The sequence below is a fragment of the Ranitomeya imitator genome, chromosome 6, assembly GCF_032444005.1.
Source record: "Ranitomeya imitator isolate aRanImi1 chromosome 6, aRanImi1.pri, whole genome shotgun sequence".
In the NCBI taxonomy this organism is placed as follows: domain Eukaryota; kingdom Metazoa; phylum Chordata; class Amphibia; order Anura; family Dendrobatidae; genus Ranitomeya; species Ranitomeya imitator.
In genome coordinates this window covers 46,483,987-46,511,573 of record NC_091287.1, presented here as the reverse complement: position 1 = coordinate 46,511,573, position 27,587 = coordinate 46,483,987, and the positions used below count along the sequence as shown (strand labels likewise).

Sequence of the window (27,587 nt, the reverse complement as noted above, 5' to 3'; positions counted from 1 at the left end):
CCTTTTTCGCATAGGCTCCTGTATTCAGACTAGACGATTCATTACACAAGGTATCACCTATCCCAACACACTCATTTTGGATGATTTTTTTGTTTCGTAAATTGGGAATATTTTTGTCATCAGCAGATAATCTGGGCTCGGATGTTCTTTTATATTATTGTCCTGCGTAGCCTGTAATAATATCCCTTCAGTTAAACTCTGAGGCATAGCAACCAGTCGATGCCATTTCTGCCACTTCATCGGTTCTGATAATATTGGTATTCAATTAGTTAAAATAAAAAAATAAATAACTTTGCTTCAAGTTTCAGAATAGATTTTATCCCCTTGTAAATCTATTTTTCCCCCCTCTCGTTCAGACATAATATGGCTTCCACTGATAAAATCTAACCATTAAAAAAAGAAAAAAAGGTAATACAGTACTGTCACGTGAAAGGCATAATAAACATCTTGAATAAATTTCTTTAAAGTCTTTTTTTTTTTTTTTGGTGGCCTGCACAGGAAACAAAACCGGCTGTGTTTCGGTGAGTGTTGCTTGAGGCACTTTTTGGTGGTAGCTGCCTGGTCCAGGTCTCCGTCATTTGTCCCTCGTGAGCACGGCTTCTGTCAACTGGATGAGGGCGTCTCTTTCAGGGGACGGCTGCAGCTTGCTGATCTCACGGATTGCTTCACTACAGTAGCGCTGGGCGAGGTAGGTGGTTTGGTGGACGCCGTCACTCTGGGTGGTGGAAAGAGTAAGAGTTACTCGTCACAGTTGGCGCTCCACATACGCGGATCCTCTACAGTTTTGCAAGTAGCCACTTTTAGTTTGGAGCAATCTGTTTTTTAAAGGCCTCCGTACAGATTAAAGCCGTCAATCTCAGCGGGATCGGCCGACAGTAATATTTATGGTGACCCCCGACAGATTAAAGGTACCTTCACACTCAGCGACGCTGCAGCGATACCGACAACGATGTCGATCGCTGCAGCGTCCCTGTTTGGTCGCTGGAGAGCTGTCACACAGACCGCTCTCCAGCGACCAACTATGACGCAGGGCCGCGCTTAGTAACCCGATGTTTACCCTGGTTACCATCGTAAAAGTAAAAAAAACAAACTATATAATTACCTTCCGCTGTCTGTCCCCGGCGCTGTGCTTTCCTGCACTGACTGAGCACAGCGGCCGGAAAGCAGAGCGGTGACGTCACCGCTGTGCGTTCCGGCTGGCCGGCGCTCACAGCCAGAGCAGAGAAGCACAGCGCCGGGGGACAGACAGCCGAAGGTAAGTATGTAGCGTTTGTTTTTTTTACTTTTAAGATGGTAACCAGGGTAAACCGGGTTACTAAGTGCGGCCCTGCACTTAGTAACCCGATGTTTACCCTGGTTACCAGTGAAGACATCGCTGAATCGGCGTCACAAACGCTGATTCAGCGATGTCAGCAGGAAGTCCAGCGACTAAATAAAGTGCTGGACTTTCTGCGCCGACCAACGACATCACAGCAGGATCCTGATCGCTGCTGCGTGTCACACTGAACGATATCGCTAGCCAGGACGCTGCAACGTCACGGATCGCTAGCGATATCGTTCAGTGTGAAGGTACCTTAAGTAAAGGAAGAGAAGGATCTGGCCTGCTGATTTTCAAGGGCGCTGAGATAGGTCTCTGCCAGAGGAGTCTGGCGGCAGCTCTCTCTCGGAAATGTTCACAGCTGGGTATATGGCGGAAAGAAAGATTTCTGAGTCTTCCCCAGACATAAGCGATGACACCTGGAGGTGTTGCGTTCACCATTTTTATGCATAAATCCAAATATTTGTATGCACCACTCACAGGACAAGGCCTCAGGGACGTGGGTAGGTCCCTGCTATAATACAGTGCACACAATCTACTACTGGTTGTTATACTGGGGTTTAGCATAATCCATAACATGTTGTGCTACGACGGTATTTTACCCTTAATGGGGGAAAACGCCGAACTACAGCACACCGTCTACAAGTCTGTAATATGGGCTGGTAGAGATGGTGCGCCCCTTTATATGGGCCACTGACACAGCTTTGCAGAAATTACCGCTCATATAAGGAGCTATTCCACTACTAGAAAGGTGTACTGCTGTTTTGGCAGGTCACTGACATTTATTTGTAGGGTTCCCTTTTATTCACCACTGGCTAAACAACCTGATGAAAGTTATCAAATCAGCAGAGGGTAGATGTGAATGCAATTATTAAATATGGTGTGTACAGTGCATTTCCAGGGCTGTGGAGTCGGGGCCCATTTTGGTGGAGTCGGGGCCCATTTTGGTGGAGTCGGGGCCCATTTTGGTGGAGTCGGGGCCCATTTTGGTGGAGTCGGAGCCCATTTTGGTGGAGTCGGAGCCCATTTTGGTGGAGTCGGGGCCCATTTTGGTGGAGTCGGGGCCCATTTTGGTGGAGTCGGAGCCCATTTTGGTGGAGTCGGGGCCCATTTTGGTGGAGTCGGAGCCCATTTTGGTGGAGTCGGAGCCCATTTTGGTGGAGTCGGGGCCCATTTTGGTGGAGTCGGAGTCCGTGTCATGTAAAGTGAGGAGCTGGCGGTTTGGCTTACCCACTCCACAGCCCTGCACGTTTCTCCACTGGTCTCCAGTGTGAGCATCTTACCTGTCGGACATACTGCCGTGCTAGTTCAACATCTCCCGGTGAAGTGAATCTCCGCATTATCATAGCGTTCAATTCAGGGAACTGCAAGCAGAGGACACGTTGGTAACAATCGTTAAACCATTCCACAAAACACTGGGAAATCACAGCAAGTGAAAAATCAGCAGATTATCTGTGCAGTGTTTTCCTGCACTCATATGTCTTATACTTTCTATGTAGGAAAAGGAAAAAAGTTTCTTAAATCAAAGTAAAACATATGTAAAAAAACCAAACATTCTCCTTGTCTGTCAGCACTGACACCTCTTGTCAATTTAATCACACACTTCCCAGAGGAACAACAGAGGAATTTGTGAATGGTAAAGTTGCATTTCCTAGATTCCCGGCTCCATTGGATCGCATATTTAGATTTAGTAGGGAAACCTGATGTCCGTCATGGTGTTTGGTGCAGGAGGGCAGAAATAGGACGACGCAGTCCGGAAGAAGCTTATAGCTCTACACAATCGTGTACAAGATAATGTCTGACACAGACTTACTGAAAGGTTTATTCTCTGGTACCTTACCTGTTGACAAGCAAATAAAACTGGACCAGTGGCTAATCCTAATTTCAGATCTGCGGCTGCTGGTTTTCCCAACTGATCGGCACAAGAAGTAAAATCCAACACATCATCGATGAGCTATGTGATGGGGAAAGAAAGAAAACTACTTTGTGAGATTAGAAAGAACTTAAAGCAAAAAGTTTTGTGCCATTTAGTGAATTGCAATAAAGAGGTTAGATTGAAGTAACTGGGACCCCCACCAATCTAGAGAACAGGAGTACAGAAGCGGTGCACATTCTCGCTCTCCACTCCAAGCTTATTTACAGTTAGGTCCATATATATTTGGACAGAGACAACATTTTTCTAAATTTTGGTTATAGATATTACCACAACGAATTTTAAACAAAACAATTCGGATGCAGTTGAAGTTCAGACTTTCAGCTTTCATTTGAGGGCATCCACATTAAAATTGGATGAAGGGTTTAGGAGTTTCAGCTCCTTAACATGTGCCGCCCTGTTTAAAATTAATTGTGGTAATGTCTATAACTAAAATTACAAAAATGTTGTCTGTCCAAATATATATGGACCTAACTGTATTATGCTTTGCTTATATAGCGCCATCATATTCTGCAGCGCTTTACAGACATCATCATCGCTGTCCCCATTGGGGCTCACAATCTAAATTTCCTATCAGTATGTTTTTTGGAGTGTGCAATGAAACCGGAGGAAACCCACGGAAACACCTGGAGAACATGCAAACTCCTCGCAGATGTTGTCCTCAGTGGCATGTGAACCCAGGACCCCAGCGCTGTAAAGCAACAGTGCTACCCACTGAGCCACTGTGGGGTCCCAGCAGTCAGTAAGTTTTATTCCTTACCCTATAGGTTCAATCATGAAAAATCCTTTTCAAGTGAAACTGAACACTACTACTCCTAGCACATCACGTATCAGGTAAGCACAAAAAAGGAAGGATCACACATAGCAAACAGCGAATGTGATCGAATAAGGTGTTATCTGAGCATGCTCGGGTGCTACCAGTGTCTTTGGGGTGCTCGAAAAATATGTTCAAGTCCCTGCGGCTGTATGTCTCGTGGCTGTTAGGCAATCCCTGCATGTGTTGCTGCTGTCGAACTGTCGCGACACATGCAGGTGCGGGGACACGACCATGCTTTGATAACGCCTTATCAGAGCTCATTATTAATCCCACACCAAGGCAATTTCTTATAAACACTGGAGATGACTACCTGGAACGCTATCCCTATGTTCTTCCCATACTGGTATGCGATCTCATGGACTGTAGGATCGGGACACGCCAAGATGGACACCTAAAATTATAGACAAATTCACTGTAAGTACCTGTAATTACCTTTTTTTTTTTCTTCAACAACACAGACTATAATTGTACACAAGACCAAATCCATCTACACTTTTTTTTAAATATGGCTCCCATAAGCTGCTATGGTGCGAATTCCAAGAAATTGAACGAATAGGAAAAATAAATAAATAAAACAAAAAACAAACAATTGTAGACTTGTATCTGTCAGTAACGAGGATACAGAATGTAAGTTAAAGCTCATCTGTCCTTTTAGGTGACTTCAGAATAGGTGGCCGTGTGTACACAAGGAATAACACTACTTCTGGAAGTGTATGATTTGTGTCCTGCATTGTTCAGTTTTTGCCTTTGTTTCAGCTTTCATTTGAGGGTATCCACATTAAAATTGGATGAAGGGTTTAGGAGTTTCAGCTCCTTAACATGTGCCTCCCTGTTTTTAAAGGGACCAAAAGTAATTAGACAATTGACTCCAAGGCTATTTCATGGACAGGTGTGGGCAATCCCTTCGTTATTTCATTCTCAATAAGGCCGGGATCACACATGCGAGAAACACGTCCGTGTCTCGCATTTGAAATCCAAGCTCTGGCACCGGCACTTGGGAGCGGAGCGTGCGTCTCCATGTGTTGCTATGCGGCCGCACGCTCCGCTCCACAGTGCCAGCGCCAGAGCTTGGATTTCACATGCGAGACACGGACGTGTTTCTCGCATGTGTGATCCTGGCCTTAAGCAGATAAAAGGCCTGGAGTTGATCTGAGGTGTGGTGCTGCATTTGGAAGGATTTGCTGTGAAGTAAACATGCAGTCAGAGGAGCTCTCCATGCAGGTGAAACAAGCCATCCTTAAGCTGCGAAAACAGAAAAAACCCATCCGAGAAATTGCTACAATATTAGGAGTGGCAAAATCTACAGTTTGGTACATCCTGAGAAAGAAAGAAAGCACTGGTGAACTCATCAATGCAAAAAGACCTGGGCGCCCACGGAAGACAACAGTGGTGGATGATCGCAGAATGATCTCCATAGTGAAGAGAAACCCCTTCACAACAGCCAACCAAGTGACCAACACTCTCCAGGAGGTCGGCGTATCAATATCCAAATCTACCATAAAGAGAAGACTGCATGAAAGTAACTACAGAGGGTTCACTGCACGGTGCAGCCACTCATAAGCATCAAGAAGAAAAAGGCTAAAAAACATCTAAAAAAGCCAGCACAGTTCTGGAAGAACATTCTTTGGACAGATGAAACCAAGATCAACCTCTACCAGAATGATGGAAAGAGAAAAGTATGGCGAAGGCGAGGTACAGCTCATGATCCAAAGCATACCACATCATCTGTAAAACAATGTGGAGGCAGTGTGATGGCTTGGGCATGCATGGCTGCCAGTGGCACTGGGTCACTAGTGTTTATTGATGATGTGACACAGGACAGAAGCAGCCAAATGAATTCTGAGGTATTCAGAGCCGCCATACTGTGTGCTCAGATCCAGCCAAACTGATTGGTCGTCGTTTCATACTACAGATGGACAATGACCCAAAACATAAAGCCAAAGCAACCCAGGAGTTTATTAAAGCAAAGAAGTGGAATATTCTAGAATGGCCAAGTCAGTCACCTGATCTCAACACAATTGAGCAGCATTTCACTTGTTAAAGACTAAACTTCAGACAGAAAGGCCCACAAACAAACAGCAACTGAAAACCACTGCAGTGAAGTCCTGGCAGAGCATCAAAAAGGAGGAAACACAGCGTCTGGTGATGTCCATGAGTTCAAGACTTCAGGCAGTCATTGCCAACAAAGGGTTTTCAACAAAGTACTAAAAATGAATATTTAATTTAAAATTATTGAAGCTGTCCAATTACTTTTGGTCCCTTTAAAAACAGGGCAGCGCATGTTAAGGAGCTGAAACTCCTAAACCCTTCATCCAATTTTAATGTGGATACCCTCAAATGAAAGCTGAAAGTCTGAACTTCAACTGCATCTGAATTGTTTTGTTTAAAATTAATTGTGGTAATGTCTATAACCAAAATTAGAAAAATGTTGTCTCTGTCCAAATATATATGGACCTAACTGTATGTAAGCAGCCGATAGAATACTGCATTTCGATGGGTCTGATAGACATGGATGGTGCGATTAGCCTAGTACTAGAAATAATAGACTGATCACACGAGAGCTCACACGTTGCATTTAACTACAGGAAATGCGGAACGTACATACTGCTTTACAGCTGTTGGCGATCAGACTCGCCGTCTTCTTAAACGTCTTTTCAAGGTAGTGAGCGAAGCGTTCATTTTCATTCTCTTTGGAGCCCAACTGAAGAAATTCACCTTAGATAACACAAGAGAACCGAGATTAGCTTGGCTACTTTAATTTGATAAAAATCATTACATTTTTCCACTAATAATATATACTCTACTACTGGGATAGGGAATAACTTATTAGTCACTGGGGGTCCGACCTCTAAAGATCCTGAGAACAGGCCTGTCTGAATGGAGCAGATGTCGAGCAAGTGCACCGCCACTCCAATCATCCTCTATGGGATTCCCGGAGACAGTCAAGAGTTGTGCCCGCTAGATCCCATAGAGCAGTGTTTCTCAACTCCAGTCCTCAAGACCCCACAACAGGTCATGTTTTCAGGATTTCCTTAGTATTGCACAGGTGATAATTTCATCACCTGCTCAAGCATTAATTCCATCGCCTATGCAATACTAAGGAAATCCATGAAAACTGTTGAGGGGTCTTAAGGACTGGAGTTGAGAAACACTGCCATAGAGAATGAAAGAAGCGGACGTTGGCATGCCCCATTCAGACGTGGCTCTTCGGAGCTCAGGATCTTCAGGGGCCCCAGAAGTCAGTACATTACCTCCTATTCCATCGATAGGGGACAAATTACAAACCCTTTAAGTATTACATGGTGCCCAAAACCTCTAGAGGTGGTGCTGCTTATTTCTAGGCTACTACAGGGGATCCCTCCTCTATATCATCCCAATCTGGAGAACCACTTTAACATAAGGGGGGGAAGGGCGGATTTCCTAATTCCTTACCACTTACAGCAGATCATCCCCTTAGTAGTCAGAGCAGGTCTTCCCCCAATTCCTCAGTAGTCACAGCATGCCCCCCTTTCCAATAGTGATCATCTTGCCTTACGAAAAACGTAAATTATATAAAATATATATCTTTCATACTAACCACGTACTAAATCTTCGATGACCTGAGATAATACAGAAATCACATTGGCATTTCCAATCCGTGCCAGGGCTACAGAGGCTGCAGACAATATATAATCGCCTGCTAGGACAGCCTAAAATGGAAAAATAAGTAGTATTAACACAGGTTTGACATTAAATCGTGCAACCAGCATAGGAACGGCAAAGGGTCGTACATAGGAGCTGCACCACAATCCTGGCAGGCAGGGACGGCTATGGGTTCTGGTCTGCTGCAATCAACCCAAATTCCCCAGAGCTGCGCTCAACATGCAGAAGGCAATCTGGATGTTTGCTGTAAATATGCATCTATTCTGCCAAGGATAGCGACCACCATGTACGGAGGCTGCTCGGCACTAGATCTGCTGCCAATAAAGAGTATCAGTCCTCGTATACATGTGCGGCAGCAGCACATTATTATAGCGACATTTATTCCATGGCGCTTTACATGTGTGCACATCACCATTATCATGTATGATCTGCTGTTATCTATAAGCCATACTGCAGCAAGCCGTATCATGGCATAATGGCGGTTATCAAATCCCCAATAGCCCCTGCTTACCTTTCTTTCACCCCATATCTGGTTGACGGTCTTCTTTCCCCTCCGTGAGTTCGAGCCGTCGATGACGTCGTCGTGCACCAGACTAGCCGTGTGGATCATTTCGGCAATGACGGCGATAGATCGCTGGCCGGGGTGCATTTCCCTGCAGGGGCACAGAGAGGAATACATAATTTTTACATAACTGATTTACGTTCTTGATAATTTGCAGATTTCTTTTCAAAGACGAGGACGTTGGGGGCCAAACTTACCGACAATTGTTATAGTGGATGTTGCAGGCTCGTGCCATTAACACCACCAGTATTGGTCTCAGTGCTTTTCCTTTCCCATCAAAATAATATTCGCACATTTCCCTCAGCTCCTGCGTCGTCATAAACAGCTCCTGTCATCAGGAAGAAGAAAAGATGACGATGGAGGTCAGGTCATGCCTGCATGCGCTGTAGTTATAGGAATGAGGAATATGCTGCACATTAGGACCACTGCTGCGGTCCTACACTCCTACATGTAATGACAGACCACCCCATGTAGTCACAGGACCTCGCCTTCTACCCCAATAGACACACTAGACCACCCTGAGACATCAGAGCAGTCATAGAACCCAGCCTTCTTCTGCAACAGACACACCGGACCACCGAGACATCAGTGCGGTCACAAAACCTCCCCCTTCTTCCCCCAATAGACACACCAGACCACCGAGACATCAGCGCGGTCACAAAACCTCCCCTCTATTCCCCAACAGACACACCAGACCACCGAGACATCAGAGCAGTCACAGAACCTCCCCCTCTTCCCCAATAGACACACCAGACCACCCTGAGACATCAGCGCAGTCACAAAACCTCCCCTCTATTCCCCGACACACCAGACCACCGAGACATCAGCGCAGTCACAAAACCTCCCCTCTATTCCCCAACAGACACACCAGACCACCCTGAGACATTAGCGCAGTCACAAAACCTCCCCTCTATTCCCCAACAGACACACCAGACCACCCTGAGACATTAGCGCAGTCACAAAACCTCCCCTCTATTCCCCCATAGACACACCAGACTACCCTGAAACATCAGAGCAGTCACAGAACCTCCGCTCTATTCCCCAATAGACACACCAGACCACCGAGACATCAGCGCAGTCACAAAACCTCCCCTCTATTCCCCAACAGACACACCAGACCACCCTGAGACATTAGCACAGTCACAAAACCTCCCCTCTATTCCCCAACAGACACACCAGACCACCCTGAGACATTAGTGCAGTCAGAAAACCTCCCCTCTATTCCCCCACAGACACACCAGACTACCCTGAAACATCAGAGCAGTCACAGAACCTCCGCTCTATTCCCCAATAGACACACCAGACCACTGACACATCAGCGCAGTCACAAAACCTCCCCTCTATTCCCCAACAGACACACCAGACCACCCTGAGACATCAGAGCAGTCAGAAAACCTCCGCTCTATTCCCCAATAGACACACCAGACCACCCTGAGACATCAGCGCAGTCACAGAACCTCCCCCTTCATCCCCAACAGACATAGCAGACCACCCTGAGACATCAGATCAGTCAAGGCATCGTCATGTTACTTCTACTGGCAGGTACCACCGGTCCCTTACTAATAACACCAGACCCAACTACTAGTCATAACAGGTCCTCTTACTTTCCCACTAAGCACATCAGACCACCCCCTATTAATCAGAACAGAACTTAATCCAATTTCCTAGCAGTTACAGTCATCACGTCCCCAATAGTCACAGCAGACCCTGCTACTAGTCACAACAGGTCCCTTTACTGACACAAGACCAACCTCACATCGTCAGAGTAGGCCTTATAGGGGTTGTCCTCTTTAGAAAAATCTTGGGTCAGAGAGCTCAGTCGCTGCGCACAAGTGGACACAACTTCCCGAGCAGAGTCGCTGAGATCACAGATTGCCTGCCGCTCTGTTGACGTCATAGTCAGCCAGTAGCAGGGGCAGAGACTCCATGCTGGACCTGGGGACCATGAGTGTTTTTTTTTTTTATAGTTATTAATAAACTGAACCCAGGTACCAAGATTTTCTTACAAGGGACAACATCTTTAATCCAGTTCCCCCCGCAGTCCAAAGCATCCCTTCATCACATCCACCATATTCACAGCAGACCCTCCTGTTCTACTATAATCCCGCGGATAGTCACATCTGCCCACTGTACACTCAGCCCTCAGGACGCCACATAGGAGCCGTCTCTGCTGACATGAGGGGCACAGCCCTGGGATATTACAGCTCGGGGGTTCGTTCTCTGCCTGTTATCACCCAGCTGCCGAATCCCAAAATCCCCTGAGGTAAATGGGAGGAGGATGTAGGCCCTAGATCGATGGAGCGAGATTCGAGAAACTGTTCCCAAATTATCTCCTTGTGAGGCCCAAAGTCTCTCACCTAGCTTTAATTCAGAGTATACAGAACTCCAAGCGTCTTACACAAGATAGGAGTAGATAATGCCCTCGCGGTGGGATGGATGAGGCACATGTGATGTGGGAATGTAGGCAGACTGGGCCATTTTGGAATGAGGTCATCTCCTTGATATAAAGGGTGCATGGAGTGAAATTGGTAACAGATCCCCATACATGTATATTGGGATTATTTTAAGATGGAGTGGATCCCGACTTGCCCCTATTCATAGGTATCTCTCGTATCTCACGTAAACTTCTTGCATTTCATTGGTGAGATGCAACCTCTATCTATGGGGGAGCTACAACGAGGGAGAAATAATAGAACTTGGTTGGAACAAGGCGTCCATCATAAACGGAACTCGATTTGCAAATTTGAAAAGACGCGTAGTCCTTGGTTGGATCCTCCAGGGTGACCCACAAATCCTCTAATTACAGATAGCATCATAAATATACTATCCCTTAATGATTACTCCTCTTTTTTCCCCTTCTCCCCCTTTCTATGAGTTTTATACTCCGTTATTCGAGAACTGATCTGAAAATGATTCTCTGGGATGTCGGGATTTAGTGGGTTATTGGGGAACTGCAGTTGAGTTGCTTTGCTTCCGTTTCATACAATGATTATGTTATTTGATCGATGGAAAATTTCTATTTGGAGTTTTTCAATTAAAATGATTTGATTGAAAAACAAAAATCCCCTGTGCAGGTTTCCCAGTGGCCACGGCTTTGTTAAATGTTTAGAATTGGACTCTATAGGTGTCCCGGCCGCAGAAGGAGCCCAGAATCCCACATCTGGTGTAATACACAGGACACATCACCTTCTTGATGTCCTCGTAGAGATTCTTCAAATCGCTGCTCCCAAGTTTGAAAGGATCCTTGTATTTGGCCTCGCTGTTGGTTTTGCTATAGCAGCACGCTACACGAGAAGAATAGAGGAGTCTGGATTGCGGCCGACTGACAATGTGAAGAGAGAGAAAAAAACAAAAAAAAAAACAAACAATACCAATAATTAGTAGCAGATCAGAAAAGGGGTCAACTGAATAGGCATCAGCTGCAATACCAGACACAGCCATTAGACAAGAGGGGCGATGTGCTTGTAACAAATCTACAGAAAGTCACCTATACCTAGAATCTAATTATCAGTCCTCCCCAAAAGCTTATTACATGTGGCCCTATGATACATCAATAAGTGGCAGCTCCTGGTCCGCTCCCCCATAGTCTGGGGTCACGATCAGCCCGGACCAGTATGAATGCTCCATATTCGAGGATCCCATAATACAGGGACGCATTGATTAAATAAAGCTGAACACAGTGAAACCTCTATTAGGTGGTATGTTGGCGAGAAGACCACCCTAAATATTTGTGACAGATTTCTGGTTCCAGAATTAGCCCCTTAAGTAGGTAGAATATTTTCATTTATTTATTTTTTTAATCCACTTCTTGCAAGATACATAACTTTATAACTTTTATATTTTTCCATTGACGTAACCGTATGAGGGCTGGTTAAAAGAAAGGAAAAAGAAACAGTGAAATGTAACCCAATTCCACCATTTTTCTTGGGTTTCCTTTTTATGATATTCATTGTGTAATATCAGTACTGTATAGTATTTGGTTTCTTTATGATAAAGTGATATATATATATATATTTAGAAAAAAGTTTCAAAGTTTGCAAAACCCATAAATTTATTCATGGTTTTATCAATGAAGCAGTGTGAGGACTTTTTTTTTTTTTTGCATGCCGAGATGTAGTTATTATTGGTGCCATTTTGGGGCATCTAATTTGATCGCATTTTATCAATTGATTTTTTTCTTGGGGAGATGCAGCAATCTAAAGACTACAATTATGATTATTTTTGTTTACCTCTCTTATGGCCAGCGCACACATTGCAGATTTGTAGCTTTTTTTTATTCCTTGCGCAAATTTGTCACAAAATCTGTAGGGTTTCCTGACTCCAGGAAAGTGAATGAGAATCCTGAAGCCTCATGCACATGTTACTCATTTTCGACATGCAGATTTGGAGCATTGGAGCAGATCTAAATCTGCAGCATGTCAATTCTTTCAGTGTTTTTCTGCAGATTTCACCCGTACTAATGAGTGGGGAAGAAAAGAAAACCAAAAATACATGCAAAAACACAAGTTTTTGACGCTGTGTTTTCCTACCAAGAGATGTAGAAATTGTGCAGAAATTTCTGCACCACATACTTAACGTGTGCCGTATGGATTTAGTTTTTCTTTTTATACTTTGATAAATCAGTCTTTAATGGACATGACGATACAGATTTGTACTGATTTTTGGATGGTGAAAATTGTAATTCAGATTTATGTTTCATTTTAATATTTTTGAAACTTTTTCCCCCTACGGGGACTTAATCCTGTCACCGCTTGTTCTATATCCTGCAATACTCCAATACTGCAAGATATAGTAAAAAGCACGATCTATATGAAGCGAAGAAGCGCCTAGATGCAGGAAAGGTCCTTGGCCATCTCTTCCATACCCTCACCCACCGAAAGGGGGCAATTATGCATACTTCTCCCCATGTGCCCAGAGAAGCATATTTGCCACTTTGTGACTAGCGCTGTGATGGAGTCACTATGGGGGAACCATCAGTGCCCTGATGGGTTTTGGCAATTGATATCACCACTGTGGGCTGGAGACAACAGGTACGGCTGGGAATAGGGGTCTTTATATCCCAGTAATCCCCTAGACCTAGGGATAGAAGACACGAGAAGGGATTTGCACTCACCACATGATTGTGCTCATCGGGCTTCTAAATAACATTGGCTTACACTGTACCTGCAAAAGAAGAAAGTGAAAGTCACACACCATCCAAAACCCTACAAAAATCAATTATCGACCATAAACTCTTCAAATGTCATTTCACTAGAAATAAGTCTTGTAGCCATGCTGTGGGGGAACCCCGAATCTGGGACCGAGAGACCCCAAAATTTCCAGAGAACAATAGTTGTGAACACTAACTTCTACACATGAGCAGATTGCGTTACCGGCCAGTAGATTACAGCGTCACCCTCCTCGTCAGACACTGACTGCACCAATTTAATAACACACACCCCTTTCACAATTTTTGGTTAGACTGCCAGGAACGGCTTGAAGCAAGTTTTCTACCAATATATGATGAAGACTAGCTGTGTCACTGAGAACACAGACAAGTTAGGGGAGCTGTAATACATGACTTATCTCATACAAATCCCAAAAAACAGCCTGTATTATACTCCAGAGCTGAACTCATTCTTGTGCTAGTGATTAGAAACAGCCGGTGAGCTTATGGTCAGAACAATCCCAAAAAAGGAGATTTTTGTGTACTCACCGTAAAATCTCTTTCTCTTAGCCTCTAATTGGGGGACACAGGACCATGGATGTTATGCTGCTGTCCACTAGGAGGCGACACTATGCATAATTTGAAAAAGATTAACCGTGGCTCCTCCTCTGCAGTATACACCCCTGGACGGCGTCAGCCTTCTCCAGTTTTGTGCAAAAGCAGTAGGAGGAACGTAACATGAATAACATAACCATGCCTGTAAGAAGGCAACTATGTACGAGCTCAAGAAAACAATATGAGAACTCAACAGTAACAACGGCACGGAAAGGGCAACAGGGTGGGAGCGGTGTCCCCCAATTAGAGGTTAAGAGAAAGATTTTACGGCGAGTACACAAAAATCTCCTTTACTCTATCGCCTCATTGGGGGACACAGGACCATGGGACGTTCCAAAGCAGTCCCTGGGTGGGAAGCAATGGATGAATATTGTGCAGACAGGCCCCTACACTTGGGGCACCGCCGCCTGCAGAACACATCTACCCAGGCTCACGTCCGCTGAGGACTGGGTATGAACCCTGTAGTGTTTAGTAAACGTGTGTAGGCTAGTCCAAGTGGCCGCCTTACACACTTGTGCCGAAGCCTGATGCCGAATGGCCCAGGTGGCCCCTACCGCCCGTGTAGACTGTGCCGTAATACCGGCTGGAAGATAAGAATTCTTAAGGCGGTAGGCCTCTTGTATGGTGGATTTTATCCACCTGGCAAGGGTAGCCTTGGAAGCTGGCAGACCCTTGCGGCCGCCTTCCAGAAGAAAGAAAAGAGTCAGACCTCCGGAAGGATGCAGTCCTAGACCCATATATACGCAATGCCCTGACAAGGTCAAGCGTTTGCAGAGCCCTCTCCACTCCATGAACCGGACAAAGGGATGGCAGTGAAATGTCTTCATTAAGGTGGAAGTTGGACACAACCTTCGGAAGGAAGGATGGGACCGTAGGGAGAACTACCTTGTCCTGGTGAAAAACCAGGAAGGGACGTCTGCAGGAGAGTGCTGTCAGTTCAGACACCCTGCGTAGCGAGGTGATTGCCACCAGGAAAACCACTTTCTGGGAGAGAAGGCGGAGCGGGACCTCCTTAAGGGGTTCGAAGGGTGGTTCCTGCAATGCTGTCAGGACCAGGTTGAGGTCCCACGTTTCTAGTGGTCATCTGCAGGGGGGAACCAATCGGGAAACCCCCTGAAGAAGAGTCCTTACTTGCGGCTTGGTAGCAATGCGCCTTTGAAAAAGCACTGAGAGGGCAGACACCTGGCTCTTAAGTGAGCGCAGGGACAGCCTGGCCTCCAGACCCGATTGGAGAAAACCAAGTAGTTTGGGAAGGGAATAAGGGAATGGGGTCTGGCCACGAGATTCGCACCAGGTAAAGAAAGCTTTCCAGGTACGGTAATAAATCTTGGCAGAGGCTGGCTTCCGTGCCCTAATCATGGTCCTAATGACGTCCGGCGAGAGCCCTGCCTGGGTTAGAACCCAGGTTTCAAGGGCCACGCCGTCAAATTGAGGGCCCCTGAGTTATGGTGGTAGAACGGGCCTTGTGATAGAAGATCCGGGCGGTCGGGGAGGCGCCAGGGGGTGTCTGCTGTAAGTTGTACGATGACGGCATACCATGTACGTCTGGGCCAGTCCAGTGCGATTAGGATGGTTGGAACTCCCTCTTGCTTGATCTTCCTCACCACTCTGGATATCAGGGAGAGAGGTGGAAAAATGTACAGAAGCTGGAACTGGGTCCAGTCCTGAACCAGAGCGTCTGCTCCGAGCGACCGCGGATCGTGAGCTCTGACCATGAAGTTGGAGACCTTGGCATTGAAGTGGGATGCCATTAGGTCCACATCCGGGGTCCCCCAGTGATGGCAGATCTGGCGAAACATTTTAGGATGGAGAGACCACTCTCCCGAGTCTATTCCTTGTCGGCTGAGGAAGTCTGCTTCCCAGTTGTCGACACCCGGAATGTGGACCGCCGAGAGAACCGACCCTGTGTCCTCCGCCCAGTGGAGGATGTGTGACACTTCTCGCATCGCCTGGGTACTGCGGGTCCCCCCTTGGTGATTCACACATTGTCCGACTGTAATCTGATGTGAGAGGATGCCAGTAAGTGATGGAAAGCCCTCAATGCCAGGAGGATGGCACAAATTTCCAAGATGTTGATGGGCATGGTTGCTTCCACTGGGGACCACTTGCCCTGTGGTGTAGGTGCACTGCACCCCAACCCGTCAGGCTCGCATCGGTTGTCAGAACCTTCCATTGACCTGTGAGAAAGGATTTCCCCTTTGCTAGTGAGGTTGGCTTGAGCCACCAATGCAGGGACCTCATGGTTGACGACGTTAGCCGCAACTCCCTGTCGAGAAAGGGTTCTTGTCCCAGGACTTGAGGATGGCTAGTTGGAGAGGCCTGAGGTGAAACTGGGCAAATGGGACCGCTTCTATTGCTGCCCCCATCCTGCCAAGGACTCTCATGGCAAACCGGAGAGATCGAGGGGGTTTGCGGAGGAGGGTGCAAACTCCTAGGTGGAGAGCCAGTGCCTTATCCTTGGGAAGGAGCACTAGACCCCTGGAGGTGTTGAATAGCATTCCCAGGAAGGTCAGAGACTGACTCGGGCTTGGTGATGACTTTTGTAAGCTGACTAACCAGCCCATGCGACTCAGAGTGTCGATTGTAATTGAGACGCTGAGCTCGCAGTCCTTGAAGGTGGGAGCCTTGATGAGTAGATCGTCCAAGTATGGAACGACTACTATGCCTCTGGAGTGCAGGACGTCCATGGTGGCTGCCATGACTTTGGTAAACACCCTGGGAGCCGTGGCGAGTCCAAACGGGAGAGCCACGAACTGGAAGTGGTCCTGGTCGATTGCGAACCTGAGAAATCTCTGATGGGCAGGTACAATCGGTATATGCAGGTATGCGTCTTGTATGCCTATGGAGGCAAGATATTCTCCCTTCTCCATGGACGCAATGATGGACCGAAGGGACTCCATGCGGAAGTGACGGACCCATACATATTTATTGAGTTGTTTAAGGTCCAGTATGGGCCGCACGCTGCCTCCCTTCTTGCGGACTACGAATAGATTGGAGTAGAACACTCGGAAGCGCTCAGCCGTGGGGACCAGTACTATGACTCCTGCTTGAGAAAGCGAGGAGACCGCTTGTCAGAAGGCACGAGCCTTGGCTGGTGGTTTTGGAGGGACAGAGAGGAAGAATCAGTCTGGTGGGTTGGAGGTGAACTCTATCTTGTATCCGGAAGACACTAGTTCCCTGACCCACGTGTCTTCTGTAATAGGCAGCCAGACTTGATGAAAGAGCAAAAGTCGTCATGAGTCATGATGAGTCACGAGTCATGATGAGGAGAAAGTCTGAGATTTTCCTCCTCTGGGCTTAGACTGGCCTGCTTTTGACTGCCAGGTCTTGTCCAACCTTTGTGTCGATCGTGAGTTGTCCCTGCGTGGGGAACAGTTACGATTTTGTGCTGGACGCGAGACGGATCAGCCCGAGGAGTTCCGAAAGAATCGGAATCGAGTTTTGTTACGCTTCTTGTAAGTGCGTTTAGGTTTCAGTTGGGGAAGAGAGGTACTCTTACCCCCGGTGGCGTTGGATATCATCGTGTCTAACTGTTCAACGAAAAGTCGCCCACTGAGGTAAGGGAGGTGCGTGAGGGACTTCTTTGAGGCTGCATCCGCTTTCCATTCCCACAGCCAGAGGATACGCCGAATTGTGATGGTGTTTGATGCTATCCCCGCTACACCCCTTGCTGGATCCAGAGCTGCATGAAGCATGTAATCTGCTACGACTGCTATTTGAATCGCTTGGTCCGACAGCTCAGGAGCGGATGCTTGGAGGCCAGCTTGTAAATTTTTGGCCCAGGCCAGAATGGCCTTGGCAACCCAAACTGAAGCGAACGCGGGAGCCAGGGATGCCCCTACAGCCTCGAAAATTGAACGAGCCATGCGATCTACCTGCCGGTCTGCTGCGTCCCTGTGAAAGGAGGGTCTGTGCTGCTAGTCTAGAGACTGGGGGGGTCCACTTCGGGTGGGTCTGTCCTTTTCTTGGTATCCTTCTGCTGGAAGGGGCACCTCGCCTCCAGATATTTGCGATTAGCTAATTTTTTCTCAGGCTGTGAGAGCTGCTTTTTAAGGATCGCCTTAAACTCTGGGTGGTTAGAGAAAACCTTAGCCGGCTTCAGAGGTCCTTCAAAGGAAATCTTGTGTTCTGGGGCCTCTGGTGGCAGATCAGAAATGTCCAGCACCCGATGGATGGAAGAGATTAAGTCCTCAAATAGCGCTGTATTGCTAGGGGGGATTGGGATCAGGGACCCCTCCGTTTCCTTGTCTGAGTCGGAGTCACAGATGCCTTCCAAATCCTGTGTATCACTGAGGCGTCACCTGCTGGGTGAGCTGGGGCGGAGGCCTTCTCTGGTCGGGGATTGCGGAGATCTGCATTGTTTGCCCCTGGAAGGGGACGGTCTAGATGACCTGGAACTACGGTGTCTCTCCCTAGAAGGGGATGACCGTGTGCTATGGGATGACGCAAATGGACTTGACCTATGGGTCCGCTTGCATCCTGACTTAGACGTGGATGTGCCATGGTCGTCCTGTCCCTGAGTCAACCTCTCCCTTTGCTGGGTAACTGTCATAGCGAGGCATGACCCTGCAGAGCCTGAAGCAATGTAGAGGTTAGGTTATTATTATTATACAATTTTATAGCGCCATTTATTCCATGGCGCTTTACATGTGAATACGGGGCAAATATAGACAAATACCGTATATACTCGAGTATAAGCTGAGATTTTCAGCCCAAAATGTTGGGCTGAAAGTGCCCCTCTCGGATTATACTCGAGTCACAGTAGCGGTGGGGTCGGCGGGTGAGGGCGCTGAGGCATACTCACCTAGTCCCGGCGGTCCTGACGCTCCCTCTGCCCGTCCCACGGTCTTCGGTGCTGCAGCTCTTCCTCTCTTCAGCGGTCACGTGGGACCGCTCATTAGAGAAATGAATACGCGGCTCCACCTACCATAGGGGTGGAGCCACATATTCATTTCTCTAATCAGCGGTGCCGGTGACCGCTGATAGAGGAAGAGGCTGCGGCACCGAAGACCGTGTGACAGGCAGAGGGAGCGTCAGGACCGCCAGGACTAGGTAAGTATTTTATATTCACCTGTCCGCGTTCCACACGCCGGGCGCCGCTTCATCTTCCCGGCGCCGCTCCATCTTCCCGGCGTCTCTCCACTCTGACTGTGCAGGTCAGAGGGCGCGATGACGCATATAGTGTGCGCGGCGCCCACTGCCTGCATCTATGGGGCAATACTGAACGGTGCAAAGCACTATATGGCACAGCTATGGGGCAATAACGAATGGTGCAGAGCACTATATGGCACATCTATGGGGCAATGATGAACGGTGCAGAGCACTATATGGCACAGCTTTATATGGCACATCTATGGGGCAATAATGAACGGTGCAGAGCACCGTATGGCAGAGCTTTCTATGGCACATTTATGGGGCAATAATGAACAGTATGGAGCATTATATATGGCACAGCTTTATATGGAGCATCTTATGGGGCAATAATGAACGGTATGGAGCATCTATTTTTATTTTTGAAATTCACCGGTAGCTGCTGCATTTCCTACCCTAGGCTTATACTCGAGTCAATAAGTTTTCCCAGTTTTTTGTGGCAAAATTAGGGGGGGTCGGCTTATACTCGGGTCGGCTTATACTCGAGTATATACGGTACATTAAACATGAGCAAGTAACAAGGCACGAGTACATAAGGAGGGAGGACCCTGCCCGCGAGGGCTCACAGTCTGCAGGGGATGGGTGATGAAACACTAGGAGAGGGTTATCTATAGACTATCATAGATTGCGACATCTGAGTGACCCATTCCGGCGTGGCATTAGACACCGAAGCATTGGCAGGGGCTTCTTGGGGCTCTGACACAGTCTGAGTGCAGTCCTGGCAGTGTGGGAAAGTGCTGCCACTGGGGAGAGTGGTTCTGCAGGCTGTGCAGAATGCATAATAGCAGTCCTGCCTAGTTCTCTTGGACCTTGAGTCCGGCATAGTGCACAGAGTGCAGAAGGGCTGGCTATGCAGAGGACCCTACAGGGGTGGCTATGCAGAGGACCCTATAGGGAAGCCTTATAGGGAATATGGATTCTCAGCTAGGCCGAAGCCGCGGCCTAAGTTAGATGCCTGATGCCCAGAAAGGCTCCAGGCCGGTGCGAAAGTCCAGGAGGGGGTCGGATCTGAACTGGACCCCCCCTGGATTTAAAAGCAGGATAGCGGTGGGACTATAAGCGGAAGGGGGCCCTGTGAGGGGTCCCCCTGAGGCAGTATAGAGCTGGTGCTGCTGCAGAGAGGGGGCGCAGGGAGCCCTGTGTCTCTATTGTGCCATGCTTGCCTGCACCCCCCCGGCCCCGACAGGAGCCCGCAACGGTGCTGGGGTCCCTGGATGCAGACGCAGTGTGCTGGCCCATTGCTGGGAGCTGTAGAGTGCTGCCTGTACAGGCCCTACCTGAGGCGTCTCAACCTAATGCCCCCAGAGGGGGATTAGGGAGGGTGCTGCTGTCACCTTCAGGGGGCTTTATCCTCGCCTCAACATCAACCCAGAAACCAAAAGGAATTGGGGAAGGAGGGGTGTCTCGACTTCGAACCAGCACCCGAGCGACTGGGGAAGGAGCGACATAGGGAATAGCCGTCTCTACTTGAACCGCCACCCCGTAATAGGGGGCCGAGGAAGGAGCCATGCCGGCAGTCTCACAGGAGACCCACTTTTCTTCATCTGTAATCCGTCGGGAAAAAACGGAGTAAAAATTTTTAGGTGTGCCTCCTATGCGACACTAAGCAAAAACTGGAGAAGGCTGACGCCGTCCAGGGGTGTATACTGCAGAGGAGGAGCCACGGTTAATCTTTTTCAGATTATACATAGTGTCGCCTCCTAGTGGACAGCAGCATAACACCCATGGTCCTGTGTCCCACAATGAGGCGACAGAGTAAGCAGTGGGATATTTATTCCTTCCGACATCACATTACTGTGGATTTCCTACTGTAAAGACTCCGATAAGGCAAGGTCTGAACCAGCAGGGAATGCTGGGAGATTGCAGCTCTGGAGTATTATACAGGTCATAAAGCTGTACGTGAGATCACTGCCTGTGGCAGACCACGACTTTGGGTCTCCCTAAAAATGACGGAATGGAGGTCAGATGGCAGACATCCTGAATGCTTGCTTTTAGGTTCCATTCGAATACTGCTTTTTTTTTTTGGGGGGGGGGGGGGGGAGGGGACTGCAGACAGAAGCCCCTAATGCCCTAATGGAGTCGTAAAGATGATGTGAGCCCTGCATGTGTCATCGGTACATCATAGAACATGGAGGACACTAGTACCTGGCTGTAAAGATTATCAGGATCACTCTTAGAGACTAAGCCCCCCCCCCCCCCCCCCCCCCCCGCCTACACCTATAGATAGTTCTGTGAGGTTGGAGTCTACACCTGTCCTTACACAAGGTCAGGACACAGATCTGTCACACACCGGGAACAAGGGAGGAAGAAGCTGCCGTGTGATCCCTGTGGGTCGTAAAATCTGCCATTTATTACACATACAGCATTGTGGGTGAGATTTTATCATGCGCATGATGCGGAGAAAATCAGAGGCAGAAATTAGGGTACTGTCACACAGTGGCATTTTGATCGCTACGACGGCACGATCCGTGACACTCCAGCATCGTAACAATATCGCTCCAGCGTCGTAGACTGCTGTCACACTTTGCAATGTACGACGCTGGAGCGATAATTTCATGACGTATGTGCGATGTAGAAGCCGTTGGTTACTATGCGCACATCGTATACAATATCGTGCACACCTTTGTTACACCACGCGATCATGCCGCCACAGCGGGACACTAGACGACGAAAGAAAGTTTCAAACGATCTGCTACGACGTACGATTCTCAGCGGAGTCCCTGATCGCAGGAGCGTGTCAGACACAGCGAGATCGCTGGAACATCACGGATATATCGCTGGAACGTCACAAATCGTGCCGTCGTAGCGATCAAAATGCCACTGTGTGACGGTACCCTTAACTTGTGCTGCAGATTTCGCTCTTTGTGATGCGAACCTTGGCTGCTCTAACTGTAAAGAATCCTTTATTATGGAGAAGGCATTTTATTACCTAAGGTCTTATAGAATGAGCAGTCAGCTCGCCGCTGGAAAATGGCCCATATGTGCTGCCACTCCGAGGTCTACCGAGCTGATGACCATAGCAGAAGTGTAAGGGCCCCGGCAGCAAGACCTCCGCACCATCACAAAAGACTTTGGGCCCAATATCGGTGACTGGTGGAGGTCTCAGCGGCAGTTATCACCTATCCAGGGGTTTGATAATATTATGCCTTTACCAGAATACCCCTTTAATGTCTCCATTGTGTAGTTCTTGGAATAAAAAATAACAAAAAAACAGCCTAATATTTTCTCACCTTTCACAGTAAGACTGTCAGGGTCATCCCATTTATTGACCTAGTTGCCCATCTGTGAACCCTCTCCAGCTCCCCTATAGCCATGATACAATGTGCAGCTCAAAACTGGACCTTGTACGTGAGATGAGGTCTTACACGGGACTTCCAAAAGTGAAAGATTTAGAAACTTACTTTTTAAATATGGAGAAAAACTTATGAAAATATAAAAAAAAAAAAAAACCCAAACACACTGAGGGAAATCAATGATTTCTATACAAACAAGAAAAAAATGGAAAGTTTGAATGCGGCTTTAAGCCCAGCTGAGGACATTTCGGTAATAAATTTGGTGTGGGGACGGGAGCTGCCAACAGGACATAGTATACAGGGCAATAAACACCGTGCACGAGGCTATAAGCAGCGCTGACGCTCCTGGGGCAGAGGTAAGGAAGACATCAGTCTGGGAAATCAATGTACAGCACCCAGGTCTCCTCATTCATCCCAGAGTGCCAGGACCCGGGACCACGACCACCGAGGTCACAGATCAGACAAGTGATGTCACATAATATCGATCTCACACTATACACATCTCTATAGAAATCACTGGAAAATGTGCAAAAGTGACAGCGACATGACAGCAAAGGGGCGGCTAGACCTGAACTGCAAAATCAAATTATTGTATGCCCCATAGACGAACATGTAATGTCCAGCACTGCAGGGCACCCGGGGGATGGGGTAGCATATTATATTACACACTACGGAGCACAAACTGCAGAGCCTGGTGCAGCGCACACAGGAAACATGACTGCAGCATAGTCAGGAGAATAAAGTGCAGGTGCACCACATATGGGGCGCGCAACAGTACTACTACTACTACTAATCTTTATTTTTATATAGCGCTAATATATTCTGCAGCGCTTTACATTCATTTTGCGCACAATCTACATTCTCTATCAGTATGTCTTTGGAGTGTGGGAGGAAACCCACACAAACACGGGGAGAACATACAGACTCCTCGCAGATGTTATCCTTGGTGGGATTTGAACCCAGGACCCCAGCGCTGCAAGGCTGGACGGCTAACCACTGAGCCACCCTACACTATATACGGGGCGCGCACAGCAGTACACTATATATAGGGCGCGCACAGCAGTACACTATATATGGGGCGCGCACAGCAGTACACTATATACGGGGCGCGCACAGCAGTACACTATATACGGGGCGCACACAGCAGTACACTATATACAGGGCGCACACAGCAGTACACTATATACAGGGCGCACACAGCGGTACACTATATACAGGGCGCACACAGCGGTACACTATATACGGGGCGCGCACAGCAGTACACTATATACAGGGCGCGCACAGCAGTACACTATATACAGGGCGCGCACACAGCAGTACACTATACACAGGGCGCACACAGCAGTACACTATATACGGGGCGCGCAAAGCAGTACACTATATACGGGGCGCGCAAAGCAGTACACTATATACGGGGCGCACACAGCAGTACACAGTATACAGAGCGCACACAGCAGTACACAGTATACAGAGCGCACACAGCAGTACACTGTATACAGGGCGCACACAGCAGTACACTATATACGGGGCGCGCACAGCAGTTCACTATATACAGGGCGCACACAGCAGTAGACTACATACGGGGTGCACAGTAGTACACTATACACGAAGCACACAGTAGTACACTATATACAGGGCGCACAGTAGTACACTATATAAAGGGCGCACAGTAGTACACTATATACAGGGTGCACACAGTAGTACACTATATACAGGGCGCACAGTAGTACACTATATACAGGGCGCACACAGTAGTACACTATATACAGGGCGCACACAGCAGTACACTATATACAGGGCGCACACAGCAGTACACTATATACGGGGCGCACACAGCAGTACACTATATACAGGGCGCACACAGTAGTACACTATATACAAGGCGCACACAGCAGTACACTATATACAGGGCGCACAGTAGTACACTATATACAGGGTGCACACAGCAGTACACTATATACAGGGCGCACAGTAGTACACTATATACAGGGTGCACACAGCAGTACACTATATACAGGGCGCACACAGCAGTACACTATATACAGGGCGCACAGTAGTACACTATATACAGGGTGCACACAGCAGTACACTATATACAGGGCGCACAGTAGTACACTATATACAGGGCGCACACAGCAGTACACTATATACAGGGCGCACACAGCAGTACACTATATACAGGGCGCACAGTAGTACACTATATACAGGGTGCACACAGCAGTACACTATATACAGGGCGCACAGTAGTACACTATATACAGGGCGCACACAGCAGTACACTATATACAGGGCGCACACAGCAGTACACTATATACAGGGCACACAGTAGTACACTATATACAGGGTGCACACAGCAGTACACCATATACAGGGTGCACACAGTGGTACATTACTTCCGTGGCACACAGCAGTACACTATATACAGGGTGCACACAGTAGTACACTATATACAGGGCGCACAGTAGTACACTATATACAGGGCGCACACAGCAGTACACTATATACAGGGTGCACACAGCAGTACACTATATACAGGGTGCACACAGTGGTACATTACTTCCGTGGCACACAGCAGTACACTATATACAGGGTGCACACAGTAGTACACTATATACAGGGCGCACAGTAGTACACTATATACAGGGCGCACACAGCAGTACACTATATACAGGGCGCACACAGCAGTACACTATATACAGGGCGCACACAGCAGTACACTATATACAGGGTGCACACAGTGGTACATTACTTCCGTGGCACACAGCAGTACACTATATACAGGGTGCACACAGTAGTACACTATATACAGGGCGCACAGCAGTACACTATATACAGGGCGCACACAGCAGTACACTATATACAGGGCGCACACAGCAGTACACTATATACAGGGCGCACAGTAGTACACTATATACAGGGCGCACAGTAGTACACTATATACAGGGCGCACACAGCAGTACACCATATACAGGGCGCACACAGCAGTACACCATATACAGGGCGCACACAGCAGTACACCATATACAGGGCGCACACAGCAGTACACCATATACAGGGCGCACACAGCAGTACACCATATACAGGGCGCACACAGCAGTACACTATATACAGGGCGCACACAGCAGTACACTATATACAGGGCGCACACAGCAGTACACTATATACAGGGCGCACACAGCAGTACACTATATACAGGGCGCACACAGCAGTACACTATATACAGGGCGCACACAGCAGTACACTATATACAGGGCGCACACAGCAGTACACTATATACAGGGCGCACACAGCAGTACACTATATACAGGGCGCACACAGCAGTACACTATATACAGGGCGCACACAGCAGTACACTATATACAGGGCGCACACAGCAGTACACTATATACAGGGCGCACACAGCAGTACACTATATACAGGGCGCACACAGCAGTACACTATATACAGGGCGCACACAGCAGTACACTATATACAGGGCGCACACAGCAGTACACTATATACAGGGCGCACACAGCAGTACACTATATACAGGGCGCACACAGCAGTACACTATATACAGGGCGCACACAGCAGTACACTATATACAGGGCGCACACAGCAGTACACTATATACAGGGCGCACACAGCAGTACACTATATACAGGGCGCACACAGCAGTACACTATATACAGGGCGCACACAGCAGTACACTATATACAGGGCGCACACAGCAGTACACTATATACAGGGCGCACACAGCAGTACACTATATACAGGGCGCACACAGCAGTACACTATATACAGGGCGCACACAGCAGTACACTATATACAGGGCGCACACAGCAGTACACTATATACAGGGCGCACACAGCAGTACACTATATACAGGGCGCACACAGCAGTACACTATATACAGGGCGCACACAGCAGTACACTATATACAGGGCGCACACAGCAGTACACTATATACAGGGCGCACACAGCAGTACACTATATACAGGGCGCACACAGCAGTACACTATATACAGGGCGCACACAGCAGTACACTATATACAGGGCGCACACAGCAGTACACTATATACAGGGCGCACACAGCAGTACACTATATACAGGGCGCACACAGCAGTACACTATATACAGGGCGCACACAGCAGTACACTATATACAGGGCGCACACAGCAGTACACTATATACAGGGCGCACACAGCAGTACACTATATACAGGGCGCACACAGCAGTACACTATATACAGGGCGCACACAGCAGTACACTATATACAGGGTGCACACAGTAGTACACTATACACAGGGTGCACACAGCAGTACACTATATACAGGGCACACAGCAGTACACTATATACAGGGCGCACAGTAGTACACTATATACAGGGCGCACACAGCAGTACACTATATACAGGGCGCACACAGCAGTACACTATATACAGGGTGCACACAGCAGTACACTATATACAGGGTGCACACAGTAGTACACTATACACAGGGTGCACACAGCAGTACACTATATACAGGGTGCACACAGTAGTACACTATATACAGGGTGCACACAGTAGTACACTATATACAGGGTGCACACAGTAGTACACTATATACAGGGCGCACAGTAGTACACTATATACAGGGCGCACACAGCAGTACACTATATACAGGGCGCACACAGCAGTACACTATATACAGGGCGCACACAGCAGTACACTATATACAGGGTGCACACAGTAGTACACTATATACAGGGTGCACACAGTAGTACACTATACACAGGGTGCACACAGCAGTACACTATATACAGGGTGCACACAGTGGTACATTACTTCCGTGGCACACAGCAGTACTCAGCTGCTCGCCAGCTATGAATGGGCGCCGCACACAGCAGCATGGTCTCTGCCGCTGTCACTGTGACCTTCCCCCTTGTCCTCACCTTCCCTGCTGCCGCCGCCGCCGCCGCTCGGCTCCAGCCTCCTCCTTGGCCGCTGTGCACACCTCGCACCCCGGGCAGGGCAGCCGCATGATGTGCACAGCGCCGTATCCTCCAGCCCCAGCCACCGCTCATCATCAGCCTTCACCGCCGCCACCACCCGGCGCCCGACAAATGTCAAGCCCCTCCCACTCCACAC

The 27,587-nt window shown here is 48.1% G+C and overlaps 1 protein-coding gene across 1 annotated transcript; it reads right to left on the bottom strand.

Annotated features, from left to right (window-relative positions):
- Positions 1 to 291: 291 nt before the first annotated feature.
- On the bottom strand, positions 292 to 27,587 carry PDSS1 (decaprenyl diphosphate synthase subunit 1). Its single transcript, XM_069729615.1, has 11 exons — positions 27,392 to 27,587; positions 13,386 to 13,435; positions 11,459 to 11,594; positions 8,470 to 8,600; positions 8,222 to 8,363; positions 7,646 to 7,757; positions 6,674 to 6,783; positions 4,379 to 4,459; positions 3,159 to 3,272; positions 2,602 to 2,682; positions 292 to 715 (listed from the first exon to the last, which is right to left on the bottom strand). The coding sequence occupies exons 1-11, from the start codon at positions 27,524 to 27,526 to the stop codon at positions 575 to 577; spliced, it is 1,233 nt and encodes a 410-aa protein (XP_069585716.1). The 5' UTR covers positions 27,527 to 27,587; the 3' UTR covers positions 292 to 574.